The sequence below is a fragment of the Myxine glutinosa genome, chromosome 5 (genome assembly GCF_964187855.1).
Source record: "Myxine glutinosa chromosome 5, kmMyxGlut1.1, whole genome shotgun sequence".
Lineage (NCBI taxonomy): Eukaryota > Metazoa > Chordata > Myxini > Myxiniformes > Myxinidae > Myxine > Myxine glutinosa.
In genome coordinates this window covers 180,409,258-180,437,041 of record NC_136265.1, presented here as the reverse complement: position 1 = coordinate 180,437,041, position 27,784 = coordinate 180,409,258, and the positions used below count along the sequence as shown (strand labels likewise).

The 27,784-nt window shown below is 45.4% G+C and overlaps 2 protein-coding genes across 9 annotated transcripts in view; one reads left to right on the top strand and one right to left on the bottom strand.

Annotated features, from left to right (window-relative positions):
- Window positions 1–369: 369 nt before the first annotated feature.
- BANP (BTG3 associated nuclear protein) lies at window positions 370–14,659 on the bottom strand. Of its 3 annotated transcripts, none has more exons than XM_068115376.1 (11): window positions 14,613–14,659; window positions 14,251–14,324; window positions 9,094–9,206; window positions 4,825–5,027; window positions 4,534–4,706; window positions 4,127–4,366; window positions 3,775–3,960; window positions 3,517–3,662; window positions 3,202–3,246; window positions 920–1,054; window positions 370–671 (listed from the first exon to the last, which is right to left on the bottom strand). In XM_068115376.1, the coding sequence occupies exons 2-11, from the start codon at window positions 14,321–14,323 to the stop codon at window positions 549–551; spliced, it is 1,437 nt and encodes a 478-aa protein (XP_067971477.1). In that variant the 5' UTR covers window position 14,324; window positions 14,613–14,659; the 3' UTR covers window positions 370–548. The 3 variants fall into 3 exon arrangements, with proteins under 3 accessions (XP_067971477.1, XP_078635315.1, XP_067971476.2); XM_078779189.1 differs by having other exon boundaries at window positions 14,578–14,626; XM_068115375.2 differs by lacking the exon at window positions 14,613–14,659 and having other exon boundaries at window positions 14,251–14,606.
- A 595-nt stretch (window positions 14,660–15,254) lies between these two features.
- ZNF335 (zinc finger protein 335) overlaps window positions 15,255–27,784 on the top strand; it is a 167,056-nt gene continuing 154,526 nt past the window's right edge. For 2 of the 6 annotated variants that reach the window (XM_068115359.2, XM_068115362.2), the window contains exon 1: window positions 15,255–15,377. The gene's annotated coding sequence lies outside the window, so the exon portion shown is untranslated. Of the gene's footprint in view, window positions 15,378–18,640; window positions 18,760–27,784 lie in introns of those variants that run through there. The other 4 variants (XM_068115361.2, XM_068115355.2, XM_068115356.2 and 1 more) reach the window with 3 other exon arrangements.

Here is a 27,784-nt window from a genome sequence, read left to right as displayed (position 1 = left end):
TGATGAAGGATTTAATAATGAGGGCGATGATGAAGGATTTAATAATGGGGGTGATGATGAAGGATTTAATAATGGGGGCGATGATGAAGGATTTAATAATGGGGGCGATGATGAAGGATTTAATAATGGGGGTGATGATGAAGGATTTAATAATGGGGGCGATGATGAAGGATTTAATAATCGGGGCAATGATGAAAGGTGTAATAATTGGGGCGATGATGAAGGATTTAATCATCGGGGCGATGATGAAGGATTTAATCATCGGGGCGATGATGAAGGATTTAATAATCGGGGCGATGATGTTGGGAGAAACATGGATTTTAATCAATGACCCTCCTTTGGCTGTGAAAAGTAAAATTGAATCCTGTGTATTGTTCATGCATAATTGAAGGATTTATTTCATACCATGAACACACTACATTGGACAAATTCGTATGGGCAGGCGATGTGTGCAAGCCTTCGAACCCAGAAGCTGTTTACATGGGAGACGTTGGTGTTAATGATGCGTCACCCACTAACGGCAACACCCAACCAGGCCCAGTGCAGCCTCAGGATGTGGAAGGCGTATTGGGTAAGTGAAGTTGCAAAAGGTCATCGGCTTGGCCATGGACCGTCTCGAGTCCCGATTCCAGCTCCGCAGAATCCCCTTCCCTCTCGACCTCAATGAGTGCCTGCGATGAGGGGAGGGTGGGGTTGGTGGGGAGGGGGATAAGAAGGAAAGTAGGAATGGTCGTGACGTTTAAACGTAGGATGATGGATAAAGGTTCCAGCTTTGACCAACTTGATGCCTGTTCAATCAACTACTTGAAACAAACGTAGTTTGGTATCACACAGGGCCTTCCAGACTATAATCACCCCTCTCCCCCTTGGAACCGCCACACCTGCATATACTCCACATTACAAGTTCTTGGCAACTTACCGTTGCCGGTTGGCCGCTTTCAGCAGATTCTTCCTGTGCCAATTGCACGTACTGTACTTGGATGGAGCCGGAGGGGAGGGCGGCTCCATCAGACGAGCCAGCAACACAGTCGGTGCCGGCCGTCACTGCGATCAGCTGTGGGAGCCAAATAAAAAAGATATTTGCTGTCTGTCCGACCTATCCCCCCTCTTACATCCGGTGTACAATCTCACCAACAACAACATGCATTTTAAGGCCATTTTCCCTGCTAGAGCGGGAAAAGCGGGAGGGCCGACGGGAGTTGTGGGAGATATGTTGAAGGCAGCAGGAAGTTGGGGTGTCAAGAGAAGGACAGAGATCTGTAATCTGCTGGTGAAAGAAGGCCGCATTCCAGTGGATTGGGAACTGAGTACCCTCGTCCCTCTATACAAGGGGAAAGGTGACCCTCTGGACTGTGGCTCGTATCGAGCGATAAAGTTATTGGAGCATGGAATGAAGGTATTGGAAAGGGTGTTGGAGAGGAGGATAAGGAAGAAGGTGAAGATCGACGAAATGCAGTTTGACTTCATGCCAGGAAGAGGAACGGCAGACACGCTTTTTATTGTAAGGCAGTTGCAGGAGAAGTACATGGAGAAGAGGAAGAAGTTGTTTCTTGGGTTTGTTGATCTGGAGAAAGCATTCGATAGGGTTCCATGCGAAGTAGTGACATGGGCATTGAGGAAGTTAGGAGTGGAGGAATGGTTGATCAGAGTAGTCATGGCAATGTACAAAAGAGCACGCACAGCTGTAAGGACGAAGGGCGGGAACAGTGGTGAGTTTGAGGTGAAGGTGGGAGTGCATCAGGGGTCGGTACGAAGTCCACTACTATTTGTAGCTGTGATGGAGGTGCTGGCTCGGAACGTAAAGGAGGGTTTATCGTTGGAGTTGTTGTATGCAGATGATCTGGTGTTGATTGCGGAAAGTATGGATGGACTGAAGGAGAAGATGAACAAGTGGAAGGAATGTATGGAGACAAAAGGTCTGAAGGTGAATATCGGAAAGACGAAGGCGATGGCAAGTGGTAAAGCATGTGGTGAGGTGGAAAAAACTGGGAAGTGGCCGTGTGATGTGTGCAGGAAGGGTGTCGGAGTGAACTCCATTCAATGTACAATGTGCGCTCAGTGGGTTCATCAAAAATGTAGTGGTCTGAGAGGGTCATTAACCAGTGTGGCAGCTACACTCAAATGTAAGGTGTGCACAGAGGGAGCTGCAGATAGAGGAAATGTTGAGTTGGATCTTGGAGACGGCGTGAAGCTGGAAGGTGTGAAAACATTTTGCTACCTCGGAGACATGCTGAATGGAGAAGGTGGATCAGACTCGGCAACGGTTGCTTGAGTGAGATGTGCATGGAAGAAGTTTCGGGAACTGAGTGGCATGTTGACGAGGAGGGGAGTGTCGTTGAAGCTGAAGGGAAAGGTGTATGCTGCATGTGTGAGAAGTGTTATGATTTATGGGAGCGAGACATGGGTAATGAACGTAGAGCAGCAACGAAGGCTGGAAAGGGTGGAAATGCGAATGGTTCGGTGGATGTGTGGAGTATCGTTGAGAGAGAGGAAGACAAATGATGAATTGCGAAAGATAATGGGAATAGAGCCTGTGATGGATGCTGTGAAGAGAAACAGTTTGAGATGGTTTGGTCATGTGTTGAGGAAGGATGAAAGTGACTGGTTGAGAAGAGTGATGGAAATGAATGTAGAAGGAAGTAGAGGACGGGGAAGACCGAGAAAGACTTGGTTAAAGATGGTGGAAGAAGAAATGCGGGCAAGGGGGTTAACAAGGAGAACCAAACCACCTTTTAGAGGCCATTTTTCCCCGCAAAGCGGGGGTTGGACTTTTTCGGGCACCGTGGTTGTTGTTGTTTTTGTTGGTCCCCTTTTTGAAGCAATGTTTTACGGCCGGATGCCCTTCCTGCCGCCAACCCTGTTTGTTGCCTTTTACGACAAGCAGGGAATTACCAAGGAACTGGTACTCAATTAGCCGACCTCGGAAGGATGACAGGCTAAGTCAACCCCCTTGGCGTTAATTCAGCGATCGACCGGGATTCGAACCCAGGATCCTAGGATCCTAAGCTGGCACCCTAGCCGCGAAGCCAACACCAGGGCACCAGGGTTAACAAGGAGAGATGCAGAAAATAGGGCAAAATGGAGAAGATTGTCATGGGGAACACCATTGTCATGGTGTACAATCTCACCACTAAACACTAACTCTCTAGCACAGAATTTTGCTGAACGCCTCAGATCGGACAACCTGAACTGTGTTCTTACCTGTCCATCTTGGCTCACATGCACTTGGTGAATGTGAATGTTACCCTGAAGGTTTTTGGGTGGGAAGGGAGATATGAAAAAGAGAGATTCATTCATTTTAAATGTGAAATAAAAATATTAAATCAACACCTTACTCCACCATCAATAACACGCACGTACACACACACACGTACGTACACACACATACACGTACACGCATGTACACACACACACGTACGTACACACACACACACACACGTACACACACACACACACACACACACACACACACACACACACACACACACACATCAAATGCTGCACCCTGGGATTCACCGGAGGCAGGATTTGTCCATCTTCCCCAAGCTGTTGAATATGGACCTCTTGTCCACTTGCCAGAGTGTAACTTTGCACTCCTGCTGCGGAGACGTCTGGCACTGTGCACGTCACATCTGAACAGTTCATGTCGGAGCAAGCCACTTCTATGTGAAACACAAGCGGGGCACATACACATGTATTCTTACTCACCGCCCAGTGATGAACAATGTAATTGCAAATCATTCTATTTTCCAATAGCTAGCGATGGCTATATACCATTGGTTTGAATGCTTGGAGACGTGGGGGCGCCGACAGGATTTTGTGCACGTCGAGAAAACCCCTTAACGGAAAGGCTCTGCCCACGCTGCTTGCGTCTCCATGCTGTGCGACATTTTGAATCGATGCTCTGCTTAATGCGGTACCAATCGCCTTCTGTAATCCCAAACTTGTGGAACAAGTGGCCTGGGGTGTGCAAAAGGACAGCGGGGTTAGGTATATTGAGGAACGGATCAGGGAAGGGGAACATGTGCCCTGGGACCAAGTCAGGCGAAGGCGGGTAGGTGGGGGATGTGGGGTAGAGAAGAATAGACCTAATAGTCCTGAATGAAAGAATGCCTGCCGTACTCACAGCGGATTCCATAGATCATGAGTGGATCAAGCTGTTTCTTGCCATGCTTTCCCTGGCCTGACAAGTTTGAAGCAGCCTGCACCTCCCGATGGAACAGGTAATCGAGCAGAGTGAGAGCTACCTTTTCAGCTGTGCGACACGAATTGGAGATGTGGAACATATCACTGGGCGAAATGGGGCAGCGTACACGGAGCTCCACATTGTTTTCATCCCCAAGCCACGAGCCGTCAATGTAGTCATCTTTGGAAAGGCACAGGGATTTGTCCGACTGAGTTGGAGAAACATAATTGAGAAACATGGACATAGACGAGTGGAAGGGGGCTTTTGGGATGGTGTTAGGCTCATTAACTCAGTAACCTAGGCCAAGTAAAAGCATTAGCTCAATGACATAATCTCCAGCTGAGCACCTTCGCTGTTGAGGGTAATAAAGGTCACTTTGGCGCCACGCAAAGGCGAGGTCGACAAGCCATTGGAATTTCCTTCTCCCGTCTCTGATCCACTCCCTCCGTCCTCATTGGGAAGATCGTCTCCGTCTCGTACTCGAACTACGATGGGGCCGTGACGCCTGCCAGGAACACAACTGGGAAAGGACGCGTGCTGAGTGAGCGTGTGCCGCTGACTTGGCCATCACGAGTCAAGCTCTAGTAAGGTGTTTAAAGGTGTTAGGAGTTACAGTCAGCGTTACATTTTGCACACACCTGCGAACCTTCATGTTGGACTGGGTGACCCCCCAGGGGGAGCCGGCTACCATAGGCACCTGCATGGGTGCCGACGTAGTCTGTGACAACATGTGATCCAGTTTATCCTCCATCTGCTGGCAGCGTTTCTCCAATGCCACCAGCTTGCTCTCCACACTCTCCAGGCGCTGGCAAATCGTCTGGTTGATGCTGAATAGGATTGTCTACAATGCAGCACAAAATCGAGCAAAATGTATCGTTATAATGTAAAAATAATCATAACATAATAATAATGATGTAAAAATAATCATAAACTAATAATAATAATGTAATAACAATAATAATAATAATGTAATAATAATAATAATGTAAAAATAAAAATAAAATGATAATAATAATGTAAAAATAATCATAAAATAATAATGTAAAAATAATCATAAAATAATAATAATGTAAAAATAATCATAAAATAATGTAAAAATAATCATAACATAATAATAATAATAATGTAAAAATAAAAATAAAGTAATAATAATAATGTAAAAATAAAATAATGATAATGTAAAAATAAAATAATAATAATAATAATGTAAAAATAATCATAAAATAACAATAATAATGTAAAAATAATGATAAAATAATAATAATAATAATGTAAAAATAACCATAAAATAATAATAATGATAATGTAAAAATAAAAATAAAATGATAATAATAATGTAAAAATAATCATAAAATAATAATAATAATAATGTAAAAATAATCATAACATAATAATAATAATGTAAAAATAATCATAACACAATAATAATAATGCAAAAATAAAAATAAAGTAATAATAATAATGTAAAAATAATCATAAACTAATAATAATAATGTAAATATAAAAATGAAATAATAATAATGTAAAAATAAAATAATAACAATAATGTAAAAATAATCATAAAATAATACTAATAATAATGTAAAAAGAATCATAAAATAATAATAATGTAAAAAGAAACATAAAATAATAATAATAATGTAAAAATAATCATAAGATAATAATAATGTGAAAAGAATATATATGATGCAATACATATCAGGCAGCACGAGATGCTCATTACAACAACATCCTATGGACGGTCAAAAACACGAATCTGCGAGATGCTGATGCTTGGAAATTCGTAAAATATATTTCGGGAAAATCGTCCAACATACCCAGGCTGCAGTGTGAAGATGGACTCTCAGGGTGGCGCCAGCATTTCTCAAACCTTCTCGCTGTTGCAGCTCCAGAAATAGCACCAGAAGAAGCACTGAACATAACAAAAGTTTTTGACACTCACCAAGAGTTCTCGGCGGATCCTTTCTCAATGGAAAAACTGGATGCAGCTTTAGGTCAAATGAAGTGCGATAAAGCACCGGGCATGGATGGCCTTGGAGTCTAAACTTGGAAACTGCCTGATGTAAAGCCTATATTGTTACACTTCTGTTTTACATTTAATGGAGGTCGCCCTAGTCAATGGGGTGAAGCTGGAATAGTTCCCATTCACAGGAAAGGTAATTTGGCATTTCCCACAAACTATCGTGGAATCAGCTTGACACAAACCGCAGCCAAACTTTACAACAAAATGTTGCTCAATCGCATTCGACCAACCATTGACCCACTGCTCCGCTTGAACCAAAAGGCTTCGGACAAAGCTGATCTACGCCTGGTCAGATTCTTGCACTGTGAAGGTTGGTTGAAGAAGCAGGAAACAGCAAGCTGGAGGTTGAAGAAGCAGGAAACAGCCAGCTGGAGGTTGAAGAAGCAGGAAACAGCAAGCTGGACAGGGAGCTTGTGCTGTTGTTTGTCGACTTTACAAAAGCGTTTGACTCAATAGACAGAGACGCTATGTTCAAAATACTACATGCCTATGGTAAACCACCTAAGATAACAAACGCGTTCAAGTAGATGTATAATTGCACATCTGCTGTTGTCCTCACACATGATAGGCCAACTCGGGTATTTGACGTCACTGCAGGAGTGCTGCAAGTTGACACTCTTGCACCTTTCTTATGCATTATGGTGCTCGACTATGTGATGCGTACCTCATTGAAGGAGGAACATGGTGTTACACTGCAACGCCGCATGAGCAGAAGACACCCTGCTCAGAAACTATCTGACCTCGACTACGCTGATGACATCGCTGTACCTGCTGATTCACTAAAAGATGCACAGGACATCCTATCAAGAATCGAAGATACAGCCAGCAAAGTCGGTCTCCTTATCAATGTCTCAAAAACAAAGTATATGCACATACATCATCGACCGAATGAACAACGAACTCTCAGGGCAGCAATTGGTGAAGTGCTCGAGATAGTTCAAGACTTCAAATGCCTTGGCTCATATACTAACACTGCCTTTGACGTCAGCTGCCATATTGGACAGGCGTGGGCAGCAGCAAACAAGCTTGAGAAAGTTTGGCGCGTCCCACTGCAACGAAGCACCAACATCCGGCTATGTAAAGCTACAGTTGAATCAATCTTACTGTTTGGGTGTGAGTCGTGGACGCTGACGAGTAGCATGACAAGTCAAATCGATGGCAACCACACCAAACTCCTCCGTAAAACAATCAACATCCGTTGGCATGACCACGTCACAAACATTGACCTTCATGGTAATTTGCCAAACATTTCTGATGTTGTGAGGAAGAGGCGTTTGAGATTGGGGCATCATGTCCTCCAGCATGAAGAAGAAGCAGAAAATAGCATCCTAATTTGGAAGCCATCAGAAAGGAGAGTTGGTCGGCCGAACCTGACGTTGATTAATATTGTCTGCAGCCACACCGGGCCGCATACGGACGAACTGAAATCCACCGCAGCTGACAGAGCTGTTTGGGCAAATCTGACAAAGTAACTTTGTTCTTTGTCGTTCTGGTTTCTTTTTGTTGTTTTGTTTGTGATTGTCTGATCAACATTATGTATAAACAAGTAGTGGTAATGTAAAAAAAAAATCATAAAAGAATAAGAATGTAAAAATAATCATAAAATAATAATAATGTAAAAAAAAAAGAAAAAAGAATGTAAAAATAAAAATAAAATAATAATAATGAAAAAAAAAAAAAAAAAAAAAAAAAAGAATGTAAAAATCAAAATTAAAGAATCAGGTAAATTTAAAAAAAAGAAAAAAAGAAAAGAATGTAAAACAAAAATGTAAAAAAATAAAATTAAATAATAATAATGCAAAAAGAAAAATAATAATGTAAAAATAAAAATAAAATAATGTAAAAATAAAAATAATTATGTAAAAAGAACCATAAAATAATAATAATAATAATGTAAAAAGAATCATAAAATAATAATGTAAAAATAATCATAAAATAATCATGTAAAAAGAAAAAGAAAATAATTATGTAAAAAGAATCATAAAATAATAATAATAATGTAAAAAGAATCATAAAATAATAATGTAAAAATAATCATAAAATAATCATGTAAAAATAAAAATAAAATAATGTAAAAATAAAAATAAAATAAAATAATAATAATAATGCAAAAATAAAAATAAAATAAAATAAAATAATAATAACAATGTAAAAAGAAAAAGAAAATAATAATAATAATAATGTAAAAATAAAAATTCAAGGCTTGGGGAAACTAAATTATTATTCAATACAACTACTTATGCATGCATACATGTAAGGATAGAAAACAAAAAAGTATTCCATGACCTTGATTATCCTGTTATGGAGTCATGGGAATTTACTGGAGACATTTAACAGAGCGGTGTAGAGCTGCTATGGTGTTTAGAGAACAGGAAAAGTCATAATGAGACGAAGTAGTAAAATCGAGGTTCAGTGCAGGTATAACATTTAAGTTTGGGCCAAGATGTATCGCATAGGAACAGTAGACTTATCGTCCCTTCCACAGGATGGCATGCTCCACAATGCAGCACCGTCCTGTTGGCACCACTTCAGAACATCGGATTTAGTTGGATCCAGCTCAATCAAGAGTCAACCCAGAAAAACAACTTTGAGCCAAGACAGAGATGAGCTTTGACACCACATCGACTCGTGCAAGTTTTTAAAGATTATTGATGAGGGAGGAAGAACAGGCACTTTTTTTTTTTTGTATACTGAATCGAGGCTCGTGAAAGAGCTAAATGGAAACGTCCATGAGACATCGGTGTCCCTTTGTGGTGTGACAACGGTGCAGGTGCGAATATACGATACAGGTGATGCAAGTTCAGTCGTGGATTAGGACATGACAGACACCAATGTGAAACAAGTGGTTCTCGTTAAAGAGTAACCGAGAGGCTCTGAGACAGACCTTCACTGTGGCCTCCTGTGCCTGTGCAGAGCGGCAGATATCCACCCTTTTCCTCTTAACCCCGGCATTCCCATCATCATTTGAAGTCACCATCCGACCCCGCACCTTCATATCTGGGATCAAAGAGGAAGAACGGGTGGAAAGAGTCAGAGTATGTACCTTGGATCAGCTGTTATATATCAATTAGCACAACACACAGAGATGATGGGGGTCAGGGGCATAGAGCTACAACACATTGGGGATGATGGAGGTCAGGGGCTTACAGCTACAACACACGGGGAATGATGGTGGTCAGGGGCTTACAGCCACAACACATGGATAATGATGGAGGTCAGGGGGCTTACAGCTACAACACATGGGGAATGTTGGAGGTCAGGGGATTACAGCTACAACTCACGGGGAATGATGGAAGTCAGGGGCTTACAGCTACAACTCAAGGGGAATGATGGAGGTCACAGGCTTACAGCTACAACACAGGGGGGATGATTGAGGTCAGGGGCTTACAGCTACAACTCATGGGGAATGATGGAGGTCACAGGCTTACAGCTACAACACATGGGGGATTATTGAGGTCAGGGGCTTACAGCTACAACTCATGGGGAGTGATGGAGGTCAGAGGCTTATAGATACAACACATGGATAATGACGGCGGACAGGGGCTTACAGCTTACAGCTACACTACCGGTCAAAAGTTTAGGTACACCCAACATTTTTTATTTTATTTTACTGTTTCATGTGCAAAATGGACATAAGATGTGAACAAATCTCTTACCAAAGATAAATATGCTTATCTACTATTAATATATGGTGCTTCAATGCATCTTTCTTGTGTGAAACGTAGGTTAAAAGCAATTTTCGGAAATAAGTCAAAAAATGCAATACAAAATCGAAACTGAAACGTGAAGTTAACGTTATAAACTTTTCATGTAAGGAGCAAAAACTGTTTACAAATACTCTGCTCTGTGTGGAATGAATGTTTGTGCTTAGTTTCTTCATCACGTGAAATGTCTATTATTGCCAGGCGTTGCAAATTTTTTTTACAGAAAGGCCGGCCACACAATCTAATATTCTAATGAGTGGTTTTTTTTCGTTTCAGATTGCATAAACATAGGTGCCAAAGTTCAGCTAACACCAGAAAAAAGACAGGCAATTGTAACTTGGAAAAGAAGGCCTTGAAACAGTGGCAATGCTGGAGCTGTTTAGCTAGGCTCTAATTTCCGGTGCTGCAAGACGTCTGTTGCGCAGACTGGTGACTCGGATTACTTGTTCTGCGATTCTGTTGTGATTCTTGGTCGACCAGAACGTTTTCTATCTGCATTTTTACCAGTTTTATTATGTCGTTTAATGGCACAAGCAACTGCATTTACTGACACTTGTAATTGTTTTGCAATTTTTTCAAGGATTGGCCTTCTTTTCTCAAAGTTACAATTGCCTGTCTTTTTTCTGGTGTTAGCTGAACTTTGGCGCCCATGTTCAAATTGTTCATGCAATCTGAAACAAAAAAAACACTCATTACATTGTATGGCCGGCCTTTTTGTAAGCATTTTTTGCAACACCTGGCAATAATAGACATTGCACGTGATGAAGATACTAAGAACAAACATTCATTCCACACAGAGCAGAGTATTTGTGAACAGTTTTTGCTCCTTACATGAAAAGTTTATAACATTAAGTTCACGTTTCAGTTTACATTTTGTATTGCACTTTACGACCTATTTCCAAAAATTGCTTTAAACCTACGTTTCACACAAGAAAGATGCATTGAAGCACAATATATTATCAGTAGATAAGCAGATTTATCTTTGGTAGGAGTTTTGTTCACATCTTATGTCCATTTTGCACATGAAACAGTAAAATATAAAAAATGTTGGGTGTACCTAAACTTTTGACCGGTAGTGTACAACACATTGACAATGATGGCGGTCAGGGGCTTTCAGCTACAACTCACAGGGAATGATGGAGGTCAGGGGCTTACAGCTACAACACATGGACAATGATGGTGGTCAGGGGCTTACAGCTACAACTCACAGGGTCAGGAAATGATGGAGGTCAGGGGATTACTGCTACAACTCACAAGGAATGATGGAGGTCAGGGGATTACTGCTACAACTCACAGGGAATGATGGAAGTCAGGGGCTTACAGCTACAACTCATAGGGAATGATGGAAGTCAGGGGCTTACAGCTACAACACATGGACAATGATGGAGGTCAGGGGCTTACAGCTACAACACATGGACAATGATGGTGGTCAGGGGCTTACAGCTACAACTCACAGGGTCAGGAAATGATGGAGGTCAGGGGATTACTGCTACAACTCACAAGGAATGATTGAGGTCAGGGGATTACTGCTACAACTCACAGGGAATGATGGAAGTCAGGGGCTTACAGCTACAACACATGGACAATGATGGAGGTCAGGGGCTTGCAGCTGCAACACATGGACAATGATGGATGTCAGGGACTTACAGCTACAACTCACAGGGAATGATGGAGGTCAGGGGCTTACAGCTACAACTCACAGGGAATGATGGAGGTCAGGGGCTTACAGCTATAACTCACAGGGAATGATTGAGGTCAGGGGATTACTGCTACAACTCACAGGGAATGATGGAAGTCAGGGGCTTGCAGCTGCAACACATGGACAATGATGGATGTCAGGGACTTACAGCTACAACTCACAGGGAATGATGGGGGTCAGGGGATTACAGCTATAACTCACAGGGAATGATGGTGGTCAGGGGCTTACAGCTACAACTTACAGGGAATGATGTAGGTCAGGGGCTTACAGCTATAACTCACAGGGAATGATGGAGGTCAGGGGATTACTGCTACAACTCCACAGGGAATGATGGAGGCCAGCGGCTTACAGCTATAACTCACAGGGAATGATGGAGGTCAGGGGCTTACAGCTACAACACATGGACAATGATGGTGGTCAGGGGCTTACAGCTACAACTTACAGGGAATGATGGAGGTCAGGGGCTTACAGCTATAACTCACAGGGAATGATTGAGGTCAGGGGATTACTGCTACAACTCCACAGGGAATGATGGAGGTCAGGGGCTTACAGCTACAACACATGGACAATGATGGCGGTCAGGGGCTTTCAGCTACAACTCACAGGGAATGATGGAGGTCAGGGGCTTACAGCTACAACAAACAGAAACAACACAACTGCTCATGATTACAATACAGTACGTTAGTAATGGACATTGCACGACCTACCAACGATAACATCGAACACCTTTGGCTGACATTATCCCGTAATCATCCTCGTCCAGTGTTGCTTCATCTCGCAAAGGAACTTCCACCAGCTAAATACCACATTAACCACAGTTTGGTATAAACCACCTTTTAGAGGCCATTTTTCCCCGCAAGCGGGGGTTGGCCTTTTTCGGGAACTGTGGTTGTTGTCGTTTTTCGGTCCCCTTTTTGAAGCAATGTTTTACGGCCGGATGCCCTTCCTGACGCCAACCCTTTTTGCCGCCTTTAACGACAAGCAGGGAATTACCAGTGAACTGGTCCTCAATTAGCCGACCTTGGTATAACCAGGTATAACCAGGTATAAACCAGGTATAACCTGTACCATAACCAGTTGTTATCCACAGTTTGGTATAACCTCTACCCTGACGAGCTGTTAACCACAGTTTGGTATAACCTCTACTCTGACGAGTTGTTAACCACAGTTTGGTATAACCTCTAGCCTGACGAGCTGTTATCCAAAGTTTGCTATAACCTCTACCCTGACGAGCTGTTAATCACAGTTTGGTATAACCTCTACCCTGACGAGCTGTTATCCACAGTTTGGTATAACCTCTACCCTGACGAGCTGTTATCCACAGTTTGGTATAACCTCTACCCTGACGAGCTGTTAACTACAGTTTGGTATAACCTCTACCCTGACGAGCTGTTAACCACAGTTTGGTATATCCTCTACCCTGACGAGCTGTTAACCACAGTTTGGTATAACCTCTACTCTGACGAGTTGTTAACCACAGTTTGGTATAACCTCTAGCCTGACGAGCTGTTATCCAAAGTTTGCTATAACCTCTACCCTGACGAGCTGTTCACCACAGTTCGGTATAACCTCTACCCTGACGAGCTGTTAACCACAGTTTGGTATAACCTCTACCCTGACGAGCTGTTAACCCCAGTTTGGTATAGGCCTAACCTGTACCCTGACGAGCTGTTAACCACAGTTTGCTATAACCTCTACCCTGTCCAGCTGTTAACCACAGTTTGGTATAACCTCTACCCTGACGAGCTGTTAACCCCAGTTTGGTATAGGCCTAACCTGTACCCTGTCCAGCTGTTAACCACAGTTTGGTATAACCTGTACCCTGACGAGCTGTTCACCACAGTTTGGTATAACCTCTACCCTGACGAGCTGTTAACCACAGTTTGGTATAACCTCTACCCTGACGAGCTGTTAACCACAGTTTGGTATAGGCCTAACCTGTACCCTGACGAGCTGTTAACCACAGTTTGCTATAACCTCTACCCTGTCCAGCTGTTAACCACAGTTTGGTATAACCTCTACCCTGACGAGCTGTTAACCACAGTTTGGTATAGGCCTAACCTGTACCCTGACGAGCTGTTAACCACAGTTTGCTATAACCTCTACCCTGTCCAGCTGTTAACCACAGTTTGGTATAACCTGTACGCTGTCCAGCTGTTAACCACAGTTTGGTATAACCTGTACCATGACGAGCTGTTAACCACAGTTTGGTATAACCTCTACCCTGACGAGCTGTTAACCACAGTTTGGTATAACCTGTACGCTGTCCAGCTGTTAACCACAGTTTGGTATAACCTGTACCATGACGAGCTGTTAACCACAGTTTGGTATAACCTGTACCCTGACGAGCTGTTAGCCACACAGTTCCCGTAAACTCTTAGTCTTACCTTGTCCAGCTGTTAACCACACAGTTCCCGTAAACTCTTAGTCTTACCTTGTCCAGCTGTTAACCACACAGTTCCCGTAAACTCTTACCTTGTCCAGCTGTTAACCACACAGTTCCCGTAAACTCTTACCCTGTCCAGCTGTTAACCACACAGTTCCCGTAAACTCTTACCTTGTCCAGCTGTTAACCACACAGTTCCCGTAAACTCTTACCCTGTCCAGCTGTTACCACACAGTTCCCGTAAACTCTTACCTTGTCCAGTCGCCAACTCTCCGACAGCGATTTGAATGACGTCCATTTCGTCCATTTTTGTCCGCTCGGACATCCTGCTGAGCGACACACCGACAGAACACATGAGCAATCGCGGACACAAAACAAAAGGCTTTACATGATTTATTTATTAAACACGAACGAACACACAAGAAGAAATTTATGGAAGTAAATAAAAGGTAAGATTTGTGATGAACGTGGAGAATGGAGAAAGAGGCTCGAGTGAGGAGTTTGCAAAGCGATAAATGACATTGAAAAAGTAAATAGGAGTGAAATAGTGAATGAAATATGGTAAAACAAGAGAGCGACATCTCTGTGATCATTCTCTTCCGATCGCGTCAAACCCGCAAATCTCGTTAAATGGCGGCCACGCGAGACTTCCGGCACGCCGGAAACAGGCCCAGTTCGCCAGAATAATCCGGAACAGGTAACTCTCTATCGTCACCATCTCTCTCCAACATCATTTATCCAAAGGTTGCCAACATTTCAAAGTTTTCTTTAAATGTGCATAAGTTCACTTTTAAATATTAAGATATATAATTATATATCAACCAATTTAGAAAACACACTTTACAGCCTATACACCGCACAATAAACAAGGGTAGTTATTTCATCTTGTAACGTTTTACACAGGAGGAAACAAAAACGATATTTTTAGTAGTGAAACGTTGTGGTTGCGGGGGGCGGGGATGCTGTTTTTCGACAAAACCCAGTGCGCATTCGATCATTCTCGGTGATTCGACGGGTCCAAGACAAGTGAAAACCATCGCATCATTAATGCTCAGAAAACCTCAAATAATTCAAACAGGACCCTTCGTGATATATCACTACGCGGGCTGGTCCTAACTCTGGTGTATTATGTGCCTTGCGAAATAGTGCGCACAATTTTCGACTCCATGAAACTACGAAACAGCATGAAACTCAAACAGTAAACAACAAACTGAAGTTAATTTTATATTCTTCATCGTGGCATTTGAAAGATTTAAAATATTTGCTGTACTAGCTATGTTAATGGAGTGAGAGGTCGGCCGCATCACATCTATTGGCGCCCACGGATGGCCGGCTGGCGTCGCGCTCAGAGAACAACTCGTCGTCGTCATTAGTAAGCCGTGAGTGCTTTTATTTTGATCCAGTAAAGTTTGTCGCGTTGTGTGAAGTGATGTACAAAATATATTATTTTTCCTTTACATGATTTGTGAGGTGACTGGCCCTTCGCCGGCCCGCCCTTGGTGTCGAAGGCCCAGACGCAGAGGCGGCCTTGGCTATGCCTGAGGGATGGTGTGCGAGTCAGCAAAGATGAGGGAGGATGCGATGAGCGGGATTTGGAGTTAAAAAGAAGAAAACCTCCTAATTACTCCCGCTAGGGAGTAGTGTGTGTGTGTGTGTGTGTGTGTGTGTGTGTGTGTGTGTGTGTTTGTTTGTTTGTTTGTTTGTTTGTGTGTTTGTTTGTGTGTGTTTGTTTGTGTGTGTTTGTTTGTGTGTGTTTGTTTGTGTGTGTTTGTTTGTGTGTGTTCGTGAGTTTGTGAACAAGATATCTGGAAAAGTTCTGAACGGATTTGGATGAAAGTTGGTGGGATGATTGCCCTTGGGATAAGGAAGAGTTGATTAGTTTTTGGTGAAGCTCAGGATATTATTCCGGATCCCGGAAGTTTTTGAAGGATTTTTTGCCATTGGAAGATAGGGCTCCAACTTGACCCACGGCGGGAGTATGCGCACTACTGAGTGGCGTTCTACTTCTAGTTGTAGAATATTTCACGAAAATAACCAATAGATTGTTATTGGTAGAATGCTTGGGCCATGTGTCAGTCATGCATTGACTCATAACATTAATGATTAACATTGTCCTTGGCAGCACAGTTAGAAGTGCCTGCAGTTGATGATATGCAATGTGTGTGTTGTTCTGAGTTCATTTCTGGTCGTGTCGAGCTGGTCCCGAATTGGATTGTAAAAAATGACTTACTATTTGCTGTCAGTGTGTGGTGGGACGCTGCATCGCGGATCACGGCGTTCTTTTGATGAGCACCCCGGCCTTATGAATGAGCACAGTGACCCTCACCCCAATCCCATAAGTAGAACTCATTTCGACCCATGGAACGACTGATCTCACACACCAACACTCGCGCACACACCAACACTCGCGCACGCACAAACACTCGCTGACACACCCACACACACACACCAACACTCGCACACACACACACACACACCAACACTCGCTGAGCACCAACACTTGGGCACACACCACCACTCATGCACACACACCAACACGAGCACACACACACACACGCTCGCTGACACACCCACACTAGCTCGCTGACACACCCACACTCGCTCGCTGACACACCCACACTCGCTCGCTGACACACCCACACTCGCTCGCTGACACATCCACACTCGCTCGCTGACACACCCACACTCACACACCAACTTGCATCCACACTCGCTCGCTGACACGCCCACACTCGCTCGCTGACACACCCACACTCGCTCACTGACACACCCACACTCGCTCGCTGACACGCCCCCACTCGCTCGCTGACACGCCCCCACTCGCTCGCTGACACGCCCCCACTCGCTCGCTGACACGCCCCCACTCGCTGGCTGACGCCCCCACTCGCTGGCTGACACGCCCCCACTCGCTGGCTGACACGCCCCCACTCGCTGGCTGACACGCCCCCACTCGCTGGCTGACACGCCCCACTCGCTGGCTGACACGCCCCACTCGCTCGCTGACACGCCCCCACTCGCTCGCTGACACGCCCCCACTCGCTCGCTGACACGCCCCCACTCGCTCGCTGACACGCCCCCACTCGCTCGCTGACACGCCCCCACTCACTCGCTGACATGCCCCCACTCGCTCGCTGACACGCCCCCACTCGCTCGCTGACACGCCCCCACTCGCTCGCTGACACGCCCCCACTCGCTCGCTGACACGCCCCCACTCGCTCGCTGACACGCCCCCACTCGCTCGCTGACACGCCCCCACTCGCTCGCTGACACGCCCCCACTCGCTGGCTGACACGCCCCCACTCGCTGGCTGACACGCCCCCACTCGCTGGCTGACACGCCCCCACTCGCTCGCTGACACGCCCCCACTCGCTCGCTGACACGCCCACACTCGCTCGCTGACACGCCCACACTCGCTCGCTGACACGCCCACACTCGCTCGCTGACACGCCCACACTCGCTCGCTGACACGCCCACACTCGCTCGCTGACACGCCCACACTCGCTCGCTGACACGCCCACACTCGCTCGCTGACACGCCCACACTCGCTCGCTGACACGCCCACACTCGCTCGCTGACACGCCCACACTCGCTCGCTGACACGCCCACACTCGCTCGCTGACACGCCCACACTCGCTCGCTGACACGCCCACACTCGCTCGCTGACACGCCCACACTCGCCGACACGTCCACACTCGCCGACACGTCCACACTCGCCGACACGTCCACACTGGCCGACACGTCCACACTGGCCGACACGTCCACACTGGCCGACACCTCCACACTGGCCGACACGTGCACACTGGCCGACACGTCCACACTGGCCGACACGTCCACACTGGCCGACACGCCCACACTGACCGACACGTCCACACTGGCCGACACGTCCACACTGGCCGACACGTCCACACTGGCCGACACGTCCACACTGGCCGACACGTCCACACTGGCCGACACGTCCACACTGGCCGACACGTCCACACTTGCCGACACGTCCACACTTGCCGACACATCCACACTGGCCGACACATCCACACTGGCCGACACATCCACACTGGCCGACACATCCACACTGGCCGACACATCCACACTGACCGGCACATCCACACTGGCCGACACATCCACTCTGGCCGACACATCCACACTGGCCGACACATCCACACTGGCCGACACATCCACACTGGCCGACACATCCACACACTGGCCGACACATCCACACACTGGCCGACACATCCACACACTGGCCGACACATCCACACTCGCTCGCACACATCCACACTCGCTCGCACACATCCACACTCGCTCGCTCACACAATCACTCACTGACCGACACTCACTCGCATTGTTGTGTGAATTTTGAAAGTCCTGTATTCTTTGTTGCTCCTGTTGTGATAAATGCATCATAAACTAGAACGCCACTCAGTAGAGCGCATACTCCCGCCGTGGGTGGCCGCTGCTGAGCCCTATCTTCCAATGGTAAAAAATCTTTCAAAAAATTCCTGGATCCGGATTAATATCCTGAGCTTCACCAAAAACGAATCAACTCTTCCTTATCCCAAGGGCAACCATCCCACCAACTTTCATCCAAATCCGTTCAGAACTTTTCCAGATATCTTGTACACACACGCACACGCACACGCACACGCACACACACGGACGGACAGGATTGAATGCATTTCTCCCTGGCGGGTGTAACTAGAATGCCACTCAGTAGAGCGCATACTCCCGCCGTGGGTGGCCATTGCTGAGCCGAATCTTCCAATGGTAAAAAATCCTTCAAAAAATTCCTGGATCTGGAATATTATCCTGAGCTTCACCAAAAACTAATCAATTCTTCCTTATCCCAAGGGCAATCATCCCACCAACTTTCATCCGAATCTGTTCAGAACTTTTCCAGATATCTTGTTCACAAACGAACACACGAGCCCCTTAGTTAGCTTAATCGCGGGAAAATTCCAATGATTCTGAAAGTTTTGGTTTCAACAGCGTGTAGCTGAGCTAGGTGTGAGGCAGGAGCACCAGCCCAGAGGGGAGAGCAGTATTCCATTGAGTTGCGGATGAAAGCCTTGTATGTGGCGAGGAGCTCAGGTGTACCAAGGAAGGACTTCGCAAGACGGATGATGCCCAGTCGGCGACTGGCTTTGGAGGCCAGCTTGGAAATGTGGTTTTCCCAGGAAAGATCATGGCAGATAGTGAGACCCAAAAGCTTGAGTGATTTAAATTATTGGAGAGGATTGTTGAGAAAGTAGATGGGAGGGTTGTCCAGTCGGTCTTTTCGGAGAGACAAAGTGAGAGTGTGAGATTTGTCAGGATTGAAAGACGTGTTCCACTCGTTTGACCAGTCTGTGATTTTGTACATGTCTGCACAGAGTGAGGAGGCTGCAGACTGCCGATCTGAGGGATGAGGAATGGAGTGGCATAGAGTGGAGTCATCAGCAAAGAGATAGAGAGGATTTTCCAGAGAGTCGGAGAGATCATTGATGAAGACCAGAAAAAGCACAGGGCACAAAACACTGCCTTGGGGAACTCCAGCCTGAACAGGAAGGGGAGATTAGAGAAATCCATTTCGGGCCACACGTTGACTACGACCAAAGAGGAAGTCCGCAAGCCATGCGTGGAGATTTCCATGGATACCATCGGAGGAGAGTTTGGTGAGCAGAGTGGGGTGCCAGACCATATCGAAGGCACGTGATATGTCAAGGGAGACAGCTCTGATTTCCTGTTTGGCATTGAGGACCTCCATCCATTATTGAGACAGCAAAAGCAGCATGTCCGGAGTAGAATGACCTGGTCTGAAACCAAATTGATGATCAGAGATCAAGCCATTGGTGAAGAGGAAGGATTTGATGTCCGAAGGAATTATGGATTCCATGACTTTGCTGATAATTTGAAGCAGTCTGATTGGTCTGTAGTTGCAGCGATCTGTTTTTGCACCTTTTTTGTGTAAAGCGGTAATGTTGGCTGATTTCCAATCAGATGGCAGATGACTTTGAGCAAAAGAGAGGGTGAAGAGAATTGAGAGAAGGTGTGAAAGAGTGGCAGAGCAGGATTTTCGGACCCTTGGGCTGATGCTGTCTGGTCCACTTGCAGAATCAGAGTCGAGGTTTGACAGAAACTTCTCCACCTTGTCAGGAGAGGACACAGAGTCCTGGAACAGCTGGGTTCGACTGGGTACGGAGGGTACAGAGAGAGATGGGTTCAGAACACAATATTTTGAGGCAAACACAGAGTTGAGGCATTCAGCTGCTTCATGTGCGGAGTCAGCTGTGTCGCCATTTGAGGTAAGGGAGGGGATGGAGGGGGAACAAACACCAGAAACAGATTTGACCAGACAACACAGGATTTGGAGGAGGGAGACATGTTTGAGAGTTTAGCCTTGAGAGTCGAGAGATATTGTTTCCTGGCTCTCCTGAGTGTAGACACACACTTGTTCCGAGATCTGTGAAAGGAATGGAGATTACCTTCAGATGGATTTGCCTTCCAAGAGGTAAAGGCAAGTTGTTTCAGGGCAACTGCCTCACCACAAGATTCAGTGTACCATGGACGGGAGGAAGGGTATGACAACTGAAGACGAGATGGGATAAATCTGTGCATGAGAGAGAGAGCAGTTTACTTTGGAAGAATTCCCAGGAAGAGTTGATTTCAGAGGCAGTAGAGATGGGAGACCAGTCCAGATGATTGATGGCTGCTTGAAGACCATGCCAGTCGGCCTGAGTGAAATGCCAGACTCGTCGGTGCTGAAGAGGCTCTCTTGAGAATGGCCAGAGAGATATCCACTTTAACAAGGAAATAATCAGAAGAACCGATTGGAGCAGAAAAAGAACAGCAGATATTAGCAGGAAAGTTAGTCATAACCAAGTCCAGAAGAGAAGATGCTTCGTTGACTGAGATCCGGGTCAGGAAATTGACAGATTGTGTCAGTCCCAATAAGTCGCAGAAGTCCTTTGCTGAGCTGCCATGGCTGGTGAAAGAGGTACCCACACCCCACCAGCTGGCATGATGACAGTTGAAGTCGCCACTTATGAGGAAGAGAGAGTTGGGATGAGTGGATAGAAGTTGGTCCATGTTGTCAGACAGCGAAATGTAAATGGAGTCATCACTGTTTGGAGGATGGTCCAAAACACATGTGAACAAAAGGTGGGAGCGGAGAGAAAGCCGTAGCCAGAGGTACTTGTGAGGGTGAGAGGGGACAGTGCAGGGAGAGTGAGGAAGAGAGTTTTTGATAAAGATAGCAACCCCACCACCAGGACATGACTCAGGTCTATCATACCGGAGGAGGGAGTAACCAGGAAGATATATTAAGGAATCAGAGACATCTTGAAGGAGGAAAGTTTCTGTTAAGCAGATTACATCTGGTTTGTCAGAAGCAACCTGTATGGAGAGATCAATCAGGTTTGAGTGAAGGCCCCAGATGTTTGATGTCCATTCCATTCCGTTAAGGAAGAGGGAGTGGGAGCATCGGGTGCAGGGGAGGGGAGGGGTAGGGTAAGATGAAGGGTGAGAGGGGGAAGTAGGGAGAGCTGTTGATAGTGTGTCAGAGATTGCAGAAGAGTTAGGAGAAAGGGAAGGATGAGGAGGACAAAAGGTTTGATGGTGATGGGATGAGGCACAGTGAGGGGTTGTTTGAGGGGGTGGCGGGAGGCAGAGCAATGTAGAACGTTGGAGGAGGTGGAGGTATGAGATAGACGGGAGACAAAGTGGGGAGGATGCAGCTTTGAGGAGGAGGAGGGAGGGGGGGAGGCGGGAGAATTGGAGGAAGATGGTAGGGGGGAGGGGGATATTTGATGGAAGATGGTAGGGGGGGGGGGGGGGGAGATTTGAAGGGGAGAGGTTGGGGGGAGTATTGAAGGGAAGGGGTGAGAATTGAAAGGGAGGGGTGAGGGGGGAGTTTAGGAGGGGTGGTGTGAGGGGGGAGTTTAGAAAGTGGATGATTAATGAAAAACGAACCTTTATTACAAACAGGGTTTATTGTGATTAAACAATTATTATTGTTTATTTAAAAACCATTTAAAAATCGACAGAGGAGGGCTGGAATGAAGGTGAGTTTAGATAACATAGAAAGGAATGACTGTAAGAGGTTGAATTTTTATTTTGAAGTGGAATGAATTGAAGAGGAAATTGAAAAAAAGCCTTTTAGATAGGAAGAAAAACAGCATGTTGAAATAAAACCATTGAATAAAACTGCAGGGGAAAGTTTCAACATATTTAAATAATATTTAAACAAAACCGTGAAAAGCAATCTGGGAAAAGTCCCTAAGTGAGGACGTGGATTTGAGAAAGAAGGAGAAAGGGTTGAATGAGTATGGAGGAAACTAGAGTTGGAAAGGCTGGAGAGGTGGAAGAAAAGGAGATAAAGGGGGCGGGGCATAAGGCGAGACAAGGGGGCGAGAGAACAATCACTTGTCAGCGAGGAGAGAAAGAATTAATAAATAATTTTTTTTTTTTGGTATTTAAAACGTTAGACAAAGGGTAAGATGTTTGTCGGAGGTAGGGGGACAAAAGAAAATCAAAGAAACGAGCAAATACAGCAAAGGAAAGAACTTTTCTTCACGAAATACTGACTGGGGGAGGGAGCCGAGAGAGACGCGCATGAGGTGCGAACAAAAAACGACCAATTACACACACGTTTGCAATAATTACAAAACCAAAACTAACTGGAAACACACAATAACACATACGCAATAAAATAACCAGTGGAAATTTGACAAAGACACAAATGGGAAAATACTCAAACTTCGATGCCGTGAGAGATTGAAGCAAGCCTTCTCACTTGATGGACCGGAAGTGGAAGTCAAAAGAGAGAGTGGAGAGAGCTTTGACCTCAAAAATAGATTGTTTCCCAATTCAGTGAGGCATTATGCAAATGCTGTTCAATTTTCAAGTCAATTGGATGAAAATTGACGATTTGGGAAGTTTGACCTTGAGTTAACCTTTGACCTCAAAAATAGTTGGTTTCTCAATTTAGTAAGTCAATGTGCAAATGCTGTTCAATTCCCAAGTCAATTTGATGAAAATTGACGATTTGTCAGATGAAAATTGATGATTTTGGAAGTTTGACCTTGAGTTGACCTTTGAACGTTTGACCTCAAAAATAGATCGTTTCCCAATTCAGTGAGACACTATGCAAATGCTGTTCAATTTTCAAGTCAATTGGATGAAAATTGATGATTTGGGAATGGGATGGGATGAAGCCATCTCCGAGGGCCTTTCACTCACTCACCGCAGGCAGGTTGGTGGTCTTTCTGTCTTCTACCGACTCCTCTCCGGCCTTGCTCCCCCAGCTCTCTCTGTGCTCTGTCCCCCTTAATATTCCTACAGGTCGCACAAGATCTGCCAGCAACCCTCTTACGGTTAAACTGCCAAAATCTAGGCTCTCTGCTCACCTTCACTCTTTCATTCCCTTTTTCTCCCGCCTCTGGAACAAACTCCCCCACTCCCTTCAATCCCACTCCTCCCTCCAGGTCTTTAAAACAGCTGTTCACCACCATCTCTTATCTTCCCCCATCCAAAACCTTGATCTTTTCTACCCCTGCTAATTCACCCCAGATCCACTTTTTTTGAAATTCCAACTTCTTTCCTGGAAGTCCTTGCAGTGTTCATATGTTTTATACCTCTCCCACCTCCCCCAAGCCTTATCCCTCCCACAGTTCTCTCGATGTCCCTGCTCTGAAATGTTTTGTTTGTGTCCTTCCCCCTCTCTCCCCATCTTGTCTACCGCTCCCATTATTTTGTGTTTTATATGTCGGTTTGACTTTTTGAGAGTTTAGCGAAAGAGTTTGGTGAGAGTTTAGTTTAGTTTAGCGTTTAGCCATAGCGAAAGAGAGGTGTGATGTGATGGGGGTGAGTTGCTTGAAGGATGAAGTGGGACAAATCGTTGTGGACATCCAACCACGTTCAAGCTCAACCACATCATCCTCTACCCTACTCAGCCTCTCTTTTAATGCCTCCCTTACTGTCACCTCTTTCAACCTCCACACCTTCATTCTCGGTTGGTACTTCACCCGCCGAGCTCTCCTCGCACCTTTCACCCTTATGTCGCAGACAACCAAGTGGTGCTGTGAAACAGCCTCCTCCCCCGGGATCACCTTTGTGTCCCGGAGGTGCCCCCTATCTCGCCTACGCACCATCAGGTAGTCAACGGTTGTCGTCGACCCACCTGACGTGTATGTAACAAGCTTATTATCCCCTTTCTGGAACTGAGTGTTACAAATCAACAAATCAGCTCCATCAGCAAACTCCAAAATCCTTTCACCTTCTCCATTTCTCACACCATATCCGTAACCCCCATGAACTCCCTCAAAACCGTCCATACTCCTTCCCACATGTCCATTTAGGTCTCCTCCTACCACAACAACTTCCTCATCTTTCACGTTTTCCATCAGCTTCTCTATCGCACACCAGAACTTGTCCTTCTCTTCATCGCTCCGACCGACCTGCGGAGCATATCCCGAGATGACGTTCACCAAGAGCTTTCCAATCATCATTTTCACCATCATCAACCTATCACTATCTCTAGCAACACTCACCACACTGTCTACAAACTCCTCAGAAAACAGGACACCAACACCATTCACGCCCTCCAGGCACCCTTGCCACACAAACTTGTATTTCTGTCCCTGCCTACCCTTCACCATTCTCACACCACTTCCCTTCCATCTCGTCTCTTGCACACAACATATGTCCACTCTTCTTCTGACCAATACTTCCACCACTTCTCCTGATCTCCCTGTCATTGTCCCTACATTCCATGTCCCAACCCTCAGAAACCGATCTCCACTTCGGGGTGTACCCTGCCCATATGTAGTTGTAATTGTCATGGTTCTCTTTTTGAGGCAATGTTTTTATGGCCGGATGCCCTTCCTGACGCCAACCCTCTTTGTCGCCTCTTACAACACGCAGGGATACGGTGTACCTATTCTAACCAGGGTACACACCGGGATAAAGCTTTGAATAAAACCAAACGGGTTTAATCCCAAACAAGTAAACGGAGAATGAAATCAATAATAACTACATACTATAAACCACCTTTAGAGGCCATTTTTCCCCGCAAAGCGGGGGTTGGCCTTTTTCGGGAACCGTGGTTGTTGTTGTTTTTTGGTCCCCTTTTTGAAGCAATGTTTTACGGCCGGATGCCATTCCTGACGCCAACCCTTTTTGCCGCCTTTAATGACAAACAGGGAATTACCAGTGAACTGGTACTCAATTAGCCGACCTCGGAAGGATGACAGGCTGAGTCAACCCCCCTGGCGTTAATTCAGCGATCGACCGGGATTCGAACCCAGGATCCTAAGCCGGCACCCTAGCCGCTAGCCCAACACCAGGGTTCCACTACATACAATAAAGTAAAATAATCCGATAAAAACTAAGGCGTCAAGTCACAAGCACAGACGGGGCGAGAGACACAAAATGGCGACTTATCTGATATGTCTGCTCTTTCAGATGACACAAGCTTCCCAAGAGAAACCAGCCCCCAAAGCATTTTGAACAAAACCTGGTGTCCATGTTGCATTCAGTGCCGTAAGCTTGCTTTGATGGAGCTGATATTTTTGGTGACGCATTTTTGTGAGCTCAATGAACTCAACGAAAACGGAATTATGTACAAAAATAAACAGGTTTATTACCACGGATGCCGATAATACAAAATAAAACGCGCCGGTCTAATCCCTCTAACTGGAGCGCTCCTATTACAGACACACACACACATACAGATGGGGAGGATATATGAAAAATAAACGTTGTGTGTTTTATCATGCACTTAGTTCTGGTCGTTCGGTGCATCGTCTGCAATCGCCCAGGCCCCCCGTTCCCGTGCGGGGAGAAGGCCGCAGTCCACTTGGTTCCACGCGCCGCTAGGCCTCACCATGCTCCAGCGGCAAGCCTGAGAACCACGACGTCCTCTCCCTTCACTTCACCACGACGTCCTCTCCCTGAACCTCACCACGACGTCCTCTCCCTTCACCTCACCACGACGTCCTCTCCCGAAATGTATATATATACACACACAATCGGACACTATAAATAAATATATATGCACACACAATCGGACACTATAAATAAATATATATGCACACACAATCGGACACTATAAATAAATATATATGCACACACAATCGGACACTATATATATAAATATATATACACACACAATTGGACACTATATATGAATAAATATACACACAATCGGACACTATATATAAATATATATACACACAATCAAACACTATCATCTATGTCTATATTAATTTATATATACTAGGGCATGCCCGTACTATATATATGCCCGTACTATATATATATCTAAAATTATATCCCCCCCCTCTATTTACATGAAATGGTTTGGTCCATTCGCAACGCCAAAGCGAACGGCGAACGGCTTGCGAGTACGGTGACAATCCCCCCCCCTCTATTTACATGAAATGGTTTGGTCCATTCGCAACGACCACAGAACCCCCCCCCTCTATTTACATGAAATGGTTTGGCCCATTCGCAACGCCAAAGCGAACGGCGAACGGCTAAATCGCCATAGCTCGCCCGTACGTGGGTGCCCGTTCCTTGCCAAAAAAAAAAAAAAACGCTACCCGTACGCTCTACCCCGCCCGTACGCCCGTAAACAAAAAAAACAACGCTCTTCGCTTCCGCCCTTCGCTCTGACTGAATTGGGAGAAATAATGCGCATAAGAAATCGAGAAATTATTATTTTCTCCGGAAGAAATCGAATTACGAACCGTAATGGCGCAGGCTCTCGGGCTCGCAACAACGCGTCCTGTGATTGGCTGCCGGAAGTGAAGTCTTCACTGTCGCAAATGTGAAGCGATGAATACGATGAATCGCAAATTAGTTTTTATTAGTTTTAAAACATAGTTTAACGGCAACATAGTTTGCCGACGGGAAATAAATGAATACGCTCTCAAATGTGCCATCCGAGGCAGAGTCTGTTCGCCACGTTCGGCACACGTGATAGCTCGCTGCTCTCTGATTGGTTGAATCGTTTTTTGGACATAGCTCGGTAACTACTTCTGCGATTAATTTAAAACCTTGAAAAGGCACATCCTCGGGTCCCCAGCAATATACCTGGCAAGTTTCAAGTATATCGGACCGGTAGTTGTCGAGAAACAGCGGTCACAGACAAACATACAAACATACAAACATACAAACAAACATACACACAGAGATTAGTGGAATTATAGATAGATATACACACACAATTGGACCACGACATTCGTGGACCCTGCGTATTCGCAGTTCATAACATGTGACCTGCTTCTAAATTCATGCTTCGTGTATTCACTGTTAAAAAAAATATATACATTTATTATTATTATTATTATTATTTTTTTTTTCCCCCACATCAGGACTAGTCTCCTATATCCACCACCACTGATATTAATTACACCTGGGAATTCTTCCACAGAAATCTGCTCTCGTGCACAGATTCATCCCATGTCGTCTCCAATGATCTTACCCATCCTCCCGCCCTTGGTACTCTGAATCATGTGGTGAGGCAGTTGCTTTAAAACTACTTCCATTCTCTCCTGAGAAGGCAAATCCAAGTGAAGACAACCTCAGATCATTCCACAAAGCTTGCAACAGTCTACCCTCCCTCAACCCAGAAAGCAAAATCTGTACAATCTTAAGAATGAGCTTTCAAGCTTGTCTCCTTCCTCTAAAATCTGGTGACGCCTTGTCAAGACTTGCACCCTCTGCCCTCTCTGTGCTTTGTCCCCCTCAGGTATCTGTAGGATGCACACGGTCCACCAGCAACCCCATCTGAGTTAAACTGCCTAAATCT